This window comes from Xiphophorus hellerii, chromosome 10 (genome assembly GCF_003331165.1).
Source record: "Xiphophorus hellerii strain 12219 chromosome 10, Xiphophorus_hellerii-4.1, whole genome shotgun sequence".
In the NCBI taxonomy this organism is placed as follows: domain Eukaryota; kingdom Metazoa; phylum Chordata; class Actinopteri; order Cyprinodontiformes; family Poeciliidae; genus Xiphophorus; species Xiphophorus hellerii.
The window spans coordinates 13,062,727-13,075,133 of record NC_045681.1 but is presented as its reverse complement, the minus strand read 5'-3'; the positions used below and the strand labels follow the sequence as shown (position 1 = coordinate 13,075,133).

General features: G+C 38.8%; 1 protein-coding gene across 6 annotated transcripts in view; it reads right to left on the bottom strand.

Moving 5' to 3' along the window:
• Nucleotides 1-12,407, bottom strand: part of sdk2b (sidekick cell adhesion molecule 2b) — a 316,443-nt gene that overhangs the window by 25,101 nt on the left and 278,935 nt on the right. For all 6 annotated transcript variants that reach the window (XM_032574402.1, XM_032574400.1, XM_032574403.1 and 3 more), the window contains exons 26-37: nt 12,282-12,397; nt 11,895-12,084; nt 10,790-10,888; nt 10,090-10,284; nt 8,593-8,794; nt 8,143-8,246; nt 6,904-6,974; nt 6,226-6,355; nt 3,433-3,489; nt 2,437-2,538; nt 1,957-2,072; nt 1,113-1,299 (exon numbers count right to left, since the gene is read on the bottom strand). In XM_032574402.1, coding sequence (XP_032430293.1) covers nt 1,113-1,299; nt 1,957-2,072; nt 2,437-2,538; nt 3,433-3,489; nt 6,226-6,355; nt 6,904-6,974; nt 8,143-8,246; nt 8,593-8,794; nt 10,090-10,284; nt 10,790-10,888; nt 11,895-12,084; nt 12,282-12,397 — 1,569 coding nt within the window. The remainder of the gene's footprint in view (nt 1-1,112; nt 1,300-1,956; nt 2,073-2,436; nt 2,539-3,432; nt 3,490-6,225; nt 6,356-6,903; nt 6,975-8,142; nt 8,247-8,592; nt 8,795-10,089; nt 10,285-10,789; nt 10,889-11,894; nt 12,085-12,281; nt 12,398-12,407) is intronic.

The following is a 12,407-nucleotide window of genomic DNA, read 5'->3' as shown; positions in this document are numbered from 1 at the left end:
AAAGCAAGTTGGAAGGCTCTGGCTCACACACAAAAACCATCTGACCCAGGTCACAGTAATCCTCCAGACCCCATTAAGGTGGGCTGAGCTTGTGGCAGTCTACGATCAAGGGCTTATATAGGCCCTTGATCGTTTCTGCTATGTCATTGTACGTTTCATTGGAATTTTATGTAACAGGCCAGCAACAAAGTACTGCATAATATTTAACTAGATGGAAAAAAAAAGTAAAATAACATGCTATTTTTACAATCCAAAATCAAAAAAATTTAATTTGCAATTGAACTCAGATAGCTCTTATCATAATATTAAGTCTAACATTAAAAAGTTAGACAATGTTCAAGGGGTAAGCAAACTTTTGCAAGTCTCCGTATTTGTCCTAAATTTGTCAAACAGGAGCTGACGCTCTTAGAAGATGCACTTTCTAAAAGGTTGGGATTGTTGTCTTCCCAATGTTCTGTCCTTCACACCTTCCAGCTTTTCTCCTGCACAAGCGAAAAGCAGAACTTTAAACGACTTCTTTTGCTTTTTGGTATTTACTTTTCAGTCTGACACATGGTAGCAGGGTTAAATCAAAACAGCTCCCTTGAAGCTGGGGAGCTTAAGATTATTTGGATGCGTTTTTGATTGGGGTACAACCAGAAAGTCCCCTGAGTCTGAATAAGATGAAAATGAAAAAAATAAAAAACTGAAAGAAAAGGGATGGTGAGGTTGTAGACACAATACCTGTAAAGCTACTTTCATACAACCTCCAAACCTGAGATAGTTTTTACAGAATGGGTCAGCTGATTTGAAACTTATGCTCAGCATGTGGCTCTGCTAACACTGTTTGACACGCTGACAGTGGCGATTAGCATCATTGTCATTTCACATTCTTGCCTCACGGCTGATTCTGCTTTGAGGGAACTCTGAGGGCTCTTCAAACCAACAACAGTACAGAACAAAGACTATTGAATAAACACATCCATACAAGCGTTCTAATTTATCTATTATAGTAATGTCATCCTATCAACATTTCTCTCCAGCTCCTTTCACAGTCTTTCCAAAAGAGATATATTTGCTCTGTCCTGATCATACTTATCCTTGGGCTCATTAACACTGATAACTAGACTTACCGGCTTGCTGAGTACGTCCCCTAGTCGGAGGACTGCGGGGTCCGTCACCAGCAGCGTTGAAGGGGGCCACACTGATCATGTATGTGGTGTAGCCAGTCAGGTTCTTTAGTTTCACCCCTCTCTCTGGCATGAAAAGGGTCCGCAATCGCTCTGTCTCATTCTTACGCTGGAACTCCCAAAAGTAAATCTAGAAGGAATATCGCAAATGTACTTAAATGTTATATACTGTATTTACAGCTGTTTCTGTCAGAAAAAAAACTATTAATGAAAGAAAAGTAAAATAAATTTCCAACATTTTATAGGCCTCCACAAGCAAATTTCAAAATGTTCTGTTAATAAGAACAGCTTATTTAATGACCTATTTAAAAAGGAAGAGTGACCATAAAACCACATTTAATGTTCTACATTTTGCCTTCCCGTCATATTTTCAAGTCTAGCTCCCTAATTAGATGCAGCTTGTATAGCTCCATAGAAACCTAGTTTTCTTTTCAATAGCTTATTACATAGACAGTGCTTCCTTAGACTGAATTTTGAAGAGCCTTCCTGATTGTAAAAATAGCAAACTTTCAGTCACAACTTCCACAACAAAGGATGTGATTGTCGCAACCATTTTGTTAGAAATAGTGAAATTAATGATCACAAAAAAGATTGAAATTTTGAGTTTCTGGCCAGTTGATCAAGCATACCATTTGGGTGATTGTGGCAACCAGCAAATGTCTTAATGGATCTATAATACATACGAGTGAAAATCTAATGATTTTTCTTTAATGCATCATTATGTAAAGCATAACATACATAAGTGGACCAGTAAAACATTTAGCACTTGACAGGATGGGAATCTGACCTTATAGCCCTGGATATCACCATTCTGTGCATTCAATGGTGGAGGGTCCCATGTAATGTCTAATTGAGTAGCTGTTGCTGACTGGATGGCAACATTCTGCGGTGGGGCTGTGGGAACTGTCACAAAAAAAACAAAAAAACAAAAAAAACAGTTAAACAGCTACAAGTGACAGTTGTACTGACATGCAGATATACAAACAGGAATCAAGAACAAAGTCTCTTAGTAAAATGTTTTAATAGTATTTATTGAGGTCTGTGCTTGTAAAATGACAAAATGTGTGAAAGGTTGCCCAAATTATCTCCATCTTTTGCCATTTTCTTGAAATGTACATTTATTTCTCATATAAAATGTGTTGCAGCTTCAAGTACATGCATTCCAATACTCAAATGCACCCTAAATATTCTACTGACACATCAAAAGGGTTTGTACAATATCATACTAATCTGCAGCTCACAAAAGTAACCAAAGAAACACACATACCTGCCTCTCCAACAAATACCTCCTGGGGTGGGCTGCTTGGCCCCTCGCCCACAGCGTTGTACACACTCATGCGTATCTCATAGCGCTTGTGTTTACTTAGCTCTGCAGCAAAAGGAAACAATTTCACATGTAAGGTTAGGAGGTAACAAACATTAGTTTGAGCAGTATGGGTAGCCATTTCTCCTTTTAACAGGACGGTCTGATTGCACATTCACTGACAACTGGCCAAACAATTAGCTAAAAATCAGCGAATTTCTTTTTCATTTATTTAAGGTTCTGTCTATTATGGACAATAAACAGCACCCTCTCCACCACATAGTGGACAGACAGCGGAGCACCTTCTCACATAGACTGCTCCAGCTCTGCTGTCATAGGGACAGATACAGGAAATCCTTCCTGCCACATGCCATCTCACTGTACAATAAAAGCTAAATCATTGTTCTGCACTAATCAGTCCGATTTTGAACAACTGCACTGTGGCACACTTGCTGTACATATATTTACATATACATCTCTGCATTTTTTGAATCCTTGCAAGGACTGCTCTTAAGTTGTTTCTTATATTAACAGCATTTTATATTTTATTTTTATTTTATCTACAACTACTACTCATTGGTAGTTGTTATTGTGTCTTGTCTCTATGCTGTAACTGCAAAGTAATTTCCCTGCTGGGATGAATAAAGTACTTCTATTCTATTCTATTCTATAAAATAGTTCTGTAACGTAGCAAAAGGTGGAGAGAGTGAAGCAGTGCGAATATTTGAGTACAGATTCACTTTCTTCCCTGATAAAAAGCATTTGTATGAAGGCATTGCAGCTATCACCAGCCAAATGTGTTAATTTATTTTTAATTAAATTAACACATTTTTTATTATGGTTACTGGAACCATAATAAAAATTCAATAGAAAATAAGATTTTGAATTGTATTTATTTGCAAATTTCATCTGTGTGTGATTCTGTTTTTATGGTGATGTTTGTGTGATACAGAAACTTACTGTCCAGCTCGTACTGAATGAGAGTTGGATCACTTAGATTCCGGATAGTGTAGGGGGCTGAGAAAAAAAACAAAACAGAGGCAATTAAAAAAAACAAATAATAAAAAAAAACAAAAAAACATTGGGCTTATCAAGAGGAACAGGCATCACAGTTCAAAGTCCAGCACTTTCCCTGTTGATTGGAGCAGTACTGTTTTCATACAACCCACCCTAAACAGTCCCAGAGATCATGGCTGTAAATTAGCCTGGGAATGACTCAACAAGAGTCAAATTACAGGCCATGCTGCACAGAGTGGTGGAAACAGAGTGGCTCCTGAGTAAACCTAATAATAGCCTGTGGCTGATAACCACTGATCACAAGATGAAATGTTTTGCTGTGAAGTGTCAAGACCGTTGGGGATATGTTGGCAACAGAATGGGTCTGTGTGACAGTTTTCCTCTAATGGAAATAATGGTGCTGCTGACATAGGAATAATCAGCCAAGACAGAGTTTTATAATTACGCGTTACTGGAGTAAAGTGTGGAAAGCGCACCTTTCTTTGAACTAATCTGTATTTAGAATTTCTCTCTCCTGCTGATTCATAATCCTTCTTTATAAAATGCAAGACAGAGGGTCTTTTAAAAGAAAATATCATGCAATGCGTACTTTAATTCTACGGTTTCAGTATCAGCGTATAATAACATTAACTTTTTTTGTAGGTAATTTTTTTTTTTATTAAACCATGTTTTACCACATCATTAATGAATGTTTGAAATAAAGAAAGTAAAATGGAATGACTGTGTGTAAAAAAACAAAACAAAAAAAAAAGTACACATTTGCTTAAAGATTTAATATTATTAAACAAATGCACTTGATAAGGTTTGACACTTTTTAACATAAAGGTGTAGAATGAGGGTTAAGACAGCACTAAGGTATAAAGCAAACATTCACATTAGGGAAGTATCGTATTTTCCGGACTATAGAGCGCACCTCACTGTAAACTGCATCCACAAAGTTGAACCCCCCCCAAAAAACACAACTGGAAACGTACATAGGGCTATAAGCCGCTGATATCTCCGCCACTCTCGGTTTTCCACAAGGACGCAGCAGAGGGCTGTGTCCTTAATAAATATGCTATTAAGAACGCAGCCCTGCATCTCCAACGCCAAACCATGGATTCGTTCACGGCGAGCTTACCTGAAATGGCTATCGATCTGTACTGCCAGATTGATAGCCTTCAACTTAAAAGTGGCATCATATGAACATCATGTTTCCATGATGAGTGGGTATGAGTTTAAGAACATTTCTCCGTAGTGCCTTCTGCTAGCATGTGCTTGTTCTAAATGAAAATCAGCATTTTCTTCTTCTTCTTCTTGGTATTTATTGGCGGTTGGCAACAAACTTACAGTAGCATTACCGCCACTTACCAGTATGGAGTGTGGTTCGAGATGGTCTATAAACTTTCACTTTCTACCTTTTCCCTCCATTAACTCCTGCTTAAACATACCCCCACACATACACACCTGCTTATATTATCCAACTTGCTTATAGCTTTATATACCCCTCTTTGAAATCAGCATTTTCTTCTTTGATTACCAATTTTGACTTCCAATGATTCACTTCCTGCTAAAGAGCCCCCTGGTGGTTGAAGAAAAATCCACAGAAAAGCCCCACCGGGCTACAAGCCGTGGGAAAAAAGTATAGTCTGAAAAATGCGGTAAGTGTTACTGCCCACCAATATAGGAATGGTTATAAGGCAACCCTTAAGCATTTTATTTACAAGTGTACAGTTGCTCTTAGGGTGTGGAATTGAATTCACAACCTTAAAATTACAAGATGACTACTTTCTTCATTGAGCCACAGTCAGCCCATACAAGGAGGACAATAGTTTGCTTAGCAAGAAGATATTTTCTCTATCACCAATATGCCAGCAAAGCTCAGGTTTGAAAAGTTAAATCTGAATGAACCACAAGAACTCTGGAACAATGTCCTTTGTTAATGAGACCAAAGTAAAGATGTTTCATACATAACGCACAAGACCATGTTTGATGGAAACCAAACACAAACAACCACAAACACCTCGTATCAACTGTCAAATGTGTTTGTGGAGGTGTTATTGGTTATTCTTGTTTTGCATAAAAGAATCAACATCCTGCAATTGCTGGGACGAAGTCCAGATCTTGGTCTTTTTTAAATGCTGAGGCTGGACTTCAAGAGAGTTGTAGAGGAGCAAATTTCTGCAAAGCAGGAATTAAAAGCTCCTAAATACTCGGGCGTACTGTGCGTGTTCTGTGATCTGTGCAGACTGCACGCACATTACCTGTGGACGGTCGAGTTTTCCTAATCAAACCTTCCGATTTCCTACATTTCTTGTGACAAATTCCTTCATTTCCCACAATCCACATGGATGCTAGAAAAATTGATGAGCTAGTTGGGCACCTACTCCCGCTTCTTCTCTACGAGGGCTGTCACTGCACACCTGTTAGTGTGGCACAGAGTGGCAGCCTAGCTACTGCGCATCCTTGCAACTGTTTGCGTCGATTCTCAACCTTAGTGCGGTGTTGGATGTTTTGTTGGTCACATCCAACAAAACAGTTGTTCACATCCAACAAAACAGTTGGATGTGAACACTGTTTCCCGACACCAATTACACGGCCATAAAAATTCACCTTTGCCCGGACATGACCGAAGCGCATTCGTATTGAGTAGAGTACAGATGGCGTAAAGTACACCCGAGTATGTGGGGACCTTTAGAAACTTACATTAATCAATCTGTGCTACTGCATACTCTGTTAATAAATGTTTCTCCTCACCGTTTAGCTCAGCCCATGAGGATAAACTGTTGACTGTGTGAATGTAATTGCGGAGACGGTCATAAAGCAGTTCACGGTAGCGAATCCGAAATCCCAGTAAGATTCCATTGATCTTCTCCTCAGCAGGTGGCTAAGGGGAGAAAAATGAGAAGTTGGGGGAAAAAAAACAAAAAAACCCGGCATAGACATCTGATTTTACTGTGAAATGTTACCTAATCGTCATATGAGTTGTTTCTAAATAGACATTACTAAGAGGCTTTTTTAGAGAAAAGAAAGATGGAAAAATCTTTGCCTCTAAGACAGAGTGCTTTTCCACATGTTAAGTGATGTAGAGAAACCCCCCTTGGCTGAACATGAGTCAACAGGCCCAGAGGGAAAGGAAGAGAGAAAAACAAGCAACTTTCTATCCTCATAAACTCTACAAGTGTTCATAAAAGTAAAACTGTCTCTACGTGCCTCCTGTTTTCCTCTTTATGAGCTGTTAATTCAGGTATGAGTGCAACGGGAGGGGTGTTTTTATATTACAGAGTGCAGCGTCTTACTGACAAAGTCTGTATTCTGTAAGTACAGGGTTTGGACTCTCATGGCCTCTTATTAGAGGTAACTTTCTCAGACTTTAATTGATTCTGCAGTCAGTAAAACAAGGGGGAAAAAATCCGTTCTGCCGTCTGCTCTTACCTGCCAGCGGATCAGCACAGACGTAGTTGTGTGCGGCGTGACAGAGAGGATTGTTGGTGCTTCGTCTGGCACTGAGGCAATAAAAGCGAGATAGATTAGCTAAATTGACTTGAAAATGCGCACTATTCAGCCAGCTAAATCTGTCCACGAGCTGAGGCATTCAGGGAGAGTAAACACACACAGGAGCCAACACACAGGAGAAGCATTGACCGCTGAGTTACAAATAGTAGTGAGAAAAGATCAGGAGCGATACATTTCTTCAGCTGGCTGCAGCACAACATGGCTGGCTTTTGTTTAGCAGAGATTTAACGACAGCTCCCGTGTCTTGAGGAATCACAGATGGAGCACGCTTAATCAATCTCTGCTATTGCTAGCAGGGTCCACATCATGACAAAGGACTAATTCATGCAAACATTGAGCAGCTAAAACTGAAAGAGGACTCACTCAATATTTTCTGACTCGTGTTCTACTTTTCTAATTTATTTAAAAGGAGGCCATTTATAAGCACTTACTTATTTCCTGTTCCTCAAGAATGTATTTTTTGGTATATGACAAAGACTTAAAAAACTATCCCTAAAAATCATATAAAGTGAGCTATGAAACATTATTTGACACTTTAAAAATGTCTGCTTTTGTCATTGGATTGAAAGTGAAATGCTGTTTTCAAATGCTGATTAATGTAAATCTAAGCACACCAAAATGACCATAAAAAATACATTTATCTGTCTTTTTCAATCACGGATTAGCTCTTCTGGAAGGTTGTCAGTTTGTTAGGTCACCTAGCAATGGCTCTCAAATTTCATTTATTCTCATTTTCACCATCTCATGGGAAAAATCGCTATATAAATCTTTATTGTCAGAACTCACATTTGAGCAGGAGACGTTGAGGTCACTACTTTGGTGCTGGGTGGACCTTGTATCATGAATTTGACAATCCAAACAAATCATCATTCTTCCTCAATTTTTAACTGACTTTTGAACTTATCTAGTTTACTTTAATCCTTTTTTTTATTATTTCTCAATTTCAGACATACTTATTTGAGCAAAAAACTTAAAGTTGAGAAGAATAAGTTGCAAAAACTATGGGATGTGCCTTAGAAGGAAACATTTATGAAATTTAGAGATGACTGATGGATGTTTACTCTTTTCCACCTTCACCTCAACCTACTAAATATTTAAAGACAAAACTTTATACTTTTAACATTCCCAAAATAAATAAAATATAATATAGAACTTTACCATCCTGTAGAGTTGTGATAGCTTCACTCTCCTCACTGTACTCACTGTCCCCAATGTCATTAGTAGCTTTTACTCTGAACTGGTAAGAAGTAAAAGGTTTTAGCCTGAAAAAGAGAAGTAACATTAAGTTCCTCAATATTAGTAAAAGAAATGCACCACATGTAGCTCAGAAATAACTGTCTGAGAAACTAACCACATAGCCTAAAATTAAGCCAAATTGAAACAACAAAAACAACTTCATTTTTTTTCAATTTTCAGTTTAATTTACACTGTTTTCACAGTGTAACAGGATTTGATTAAAACTGAAAAAACACTAAAATAAGATTAGCAGATCATTAGATGATAAAGTGACATTTCACTTTTACAATATTTTCCATGAAAACACGACAGAAAACCAAAATTCAGTGAAAGACTTTACTCAGAAGCTTTCATCTGAGAATCAAACTCTACCTGGACACTTTGTACGATGTGGCCTCGTGGTTGACAGAGGCGGAGTGCACCGTCCAGTTTTTCTCAGGCAGCTCTTTCTGCTGCACGGTGTAGTAACGCACTGGGGACAGCCCGTCACTTCCTGGCTCCCAGGAGAGCAGCACATGACGGGCCTGAACATCCTTCTGAGGGACAACTGGGCGGCTGGTGGGCTGTGGACGAGCTGGAACAACCGGAGGCAGAAGTTAGGGGAAAGAAACTGAGTCAAAAAAAATGTTAATCAGGGGGCAGCCCAGATGGACGACAGAAACATGATGAATAATCAATAATTTAAATAAGATTCTCTGTTCCAGCTTCTTTATTTGTGGTGCTAAACCACATTTAATGGTCAACTTGACTGATCTCTCTTTCACCAGCTTATTTGCAAACCATTTCCACTCAGTTTTCTTACATAGGAGGTTAAATGTAATTTGACCTGTGTCAACCTTTAACGTCACATTTCCTATGTATAAAATAAATTAGCCTTCACGCTTGTGGATGCATGGATGGTTTTATTTAAAATGGCTTTGGAATACATTCTTGATACAGGTGCAGAGATCTTAAACAGGTTTATCTATGCTCTTGTTATTGTTATGCTATTGATTATACTCATACAAATACAATTGTTTCAATTTGGAGTACAACATATTACTATAAAAAACATGTAATACGCATATCTTTCTACTGAAAAGTGGGTGAAATCAGCATTAAAATTTCCTGATAGATGGCTATGCTGACACTGGTCTTGATAAATCATAGTGCACCAACACCAGCAGATACTATGGCTTCTCAAATTATCTAATCATCTATGTAAACTTGGTGCTGGACATCAAGTAACTCTGACTTGTACCTCTCCACTCGGCCTACAAGATCTGTGACCTGGAGTTACAATTGAAATGTAAAATTTTCATTCATTTCAGAAGTGACCACTGAACAACAATCCAGTTAGCTCAGGAGTAACAATATTAGAATTTCACTCAAATACATTCATTTAATGGCATGTTGATTTGAAAATGGTAGACAGGAAATACAAGGTGATTGGTTGATAAATGTGCCAAAGAAACGCTTTCCCTTACACTAAAAATAGGATGGATGTGAGTAGCAAATTTTAGATTTCCTAAATCGTTTTCCAAGTGTAACGGTTCTGACTGAAATTGCAGAGTAAACAATTATCCACATGCCTTGAAGAAAAGAGATAAATGCAGCATCAGAGTACATCTAATAAATACCTGGAGCGCACAGACACTCTTTTTAGTAAACACATCTGCTCAGTGGACTGCTGACTGGAAAATTAATGACTAGAAGCGGAGGGAAGGCTTAGAGCATCTTCCAACAAGTCGAGACACGTATCCATGACTGCTCGGTAAGCATAACTTGAATGTATCACATTTAGCACAAATCTTTCTGTTATTGCTTTAAAATTGGTCTCAATCATTACAAATTCATCTAATTTGAACCCAGCCTGAAGTTCACACTTACCTCTTTTCTCTGTGGTCACAACTAGGGCCTCGGCTGCATCACCCCAACCTTTCCTGGTTTGGGCTGTGATGCGAAATACATAGACAGATTCCGGTTTCAGGCTGGTCACAGTGTACTGACGAGTGCTGGGGTTCAGGACGTCTACTGTGGCTGCGTTGCTGTTAGTGGAGTTCAGGTGGTAAGTGATCTGGTAGGCTAGAGAGGAAAAATGGATAAGTGAAGCTACAATAAATATAAGTTATTTCATTTTTCTCCATCTTCCCTTGCAATGATAACAAACTAAGTTTTTGTCCCAGATGATACTATTCCATTTGCATCTGCCCTTGCCTGCTGCTTTGCTTTGTAAGACCCACTGTGGATTTGAAACTGAATTACACACCAGATGTACAACAAATCACAGTTGCACAAGGAAATCCCCAGCAAGTTTAGGAGGGAGCTAAACTCCCCTTTCTGCAATGTTGAAACATGACAAAATTTAATTTCCCCTGTTGGACATTGCCATGTCAGTTTAGTCAACAATAGCATTAGAACAATATGTTGGGAGTCATTCGAAACTACATCTGTGCTTCTCTTTGCTTTCAGGTGTGTAACCTAAAACAAGTGCAGTTCTAGATTCAGTTATGGTTTTCATCATCCATCTACATTTAGAAATAATAAAAAAATATTTCCAAAATATGAAAGAATTTTGAGTGTTACTAACCAAGTATGATGCCGTTGGGCTGTGCAGGTGACTGCCAAATTAGCCGGACAGAAGTGGTCCGTACTTCAGGAAAGAGGATACCAACAGGAGGTCCTGGTACTGCAGGAAAACAGCAGGAAACAAAACCCATTCGGTTTCAGTTCAAAACTAACGTACATGTATATATACTTCTTATGCTTCCTAAAGATATAATTGTTCATAATTCTCTAAAGTGCTATCCAATCATTCTTTGCAGATTTTGGCTGCTCTTCAACCAACAAGTAACTGCAAACTTTGCACAAAAAGTAGAGAAATTCTTTTTTTGTGCTTAATATTTTCTTGTTGAAACAATTCTTCTTAGAAAAAAATATTATACCATTGGAAAGTTGGAAACCATTTCCAAGTTACCATTGGAAACCAACATGCTAAAACTGTTTAGCATGTTGGTTGCTCCAACATGCTAAACAGTTTTGGTGGTGGTATTGTGATAATGTGGGGCATTGACACCCTCTCACTTGAACAGCCAATAGATCAACAATAAATTACACATATTGTAGCTGGCAGTCAATTTGTTTAAATTTTTTTCTGTTTTTGCCCTAGAATATCATATAAAATACAAAAGATAATACAGACTGACAGAACAGGGTATTTTCACCAGTAGGCTGATTCCTAAAGCTCTTTTAGCAGAAAACCTAGCATACAGTGAATGATGCCCCTCTCATGACTTGGTAAAAAATGCCAGATAATTTTCTGTTACATAACGATCCATGTTCCAATAGCCTTTATATGTCATAGATAATCATTTTAGGCTTGACACTCCTCCATCTGTCCACTCTTCACTTTTCTCAATTTAAAGCACAATGCTGTAATGCTCAGTATCAAAGATTGGATATTCATCCATGCATTAACAGTCTATGCCCATGTATCCCTATGCAGGGAAATGTGGTGCCTCTCTCCAGTGGTGATTGGGTGAAAATAATGATCCTTGCACACTTTTATGCCTAAGGGCAATGTAGAGTGAGCCGCTAATGCTTGTTTTTGGACTATGGGGGGGATTCAAAACTCTGAGCACAAACTCACAACCCAATTTGAATAACTGGCATGTACATTGAGAGTAAATCTGTACCATCATCCAAAGTCCTCTCCAGGATTGGCGGAGAGCTCGGTCGTCCATCTCCAATCCGAGTGAAAGCCAGAACCTGGATCTCATACAGCACGTATTTCCCCAAACTGGTCAGCTGGACACTGTGGGAGGCATTCCCTTCCACCATCCAGAAACGGACAGAGCTGTCAGAATCCTTCTCCTTATACATCACCTGATCCAAGCAAGGAAACCAGGAGCACAAGTTCAGAGGGAAGTGAATTTGCAAATTAGTGAAGACAAACTGACACTGTGCTGCTTTGCACCCTGCACAGAAAAGATGACATTTCTGCAAGCTAATTAGATTTCTCTGGTCTTTCAGCAAATAAATAATTGGAGAGGTGCTGTTAAACATTAAAGCAGGAAAAATACCTTATAGCCAAGAATGAGGCCGTTCCTGTCGGGCTCAGGAACTTCAATCCAACGCACCAGGATGCTGCTGGAGGTGGTGGCAAAGGCGGATACATTCGTGGGTCCACATGAAGGGACTGGAAAATA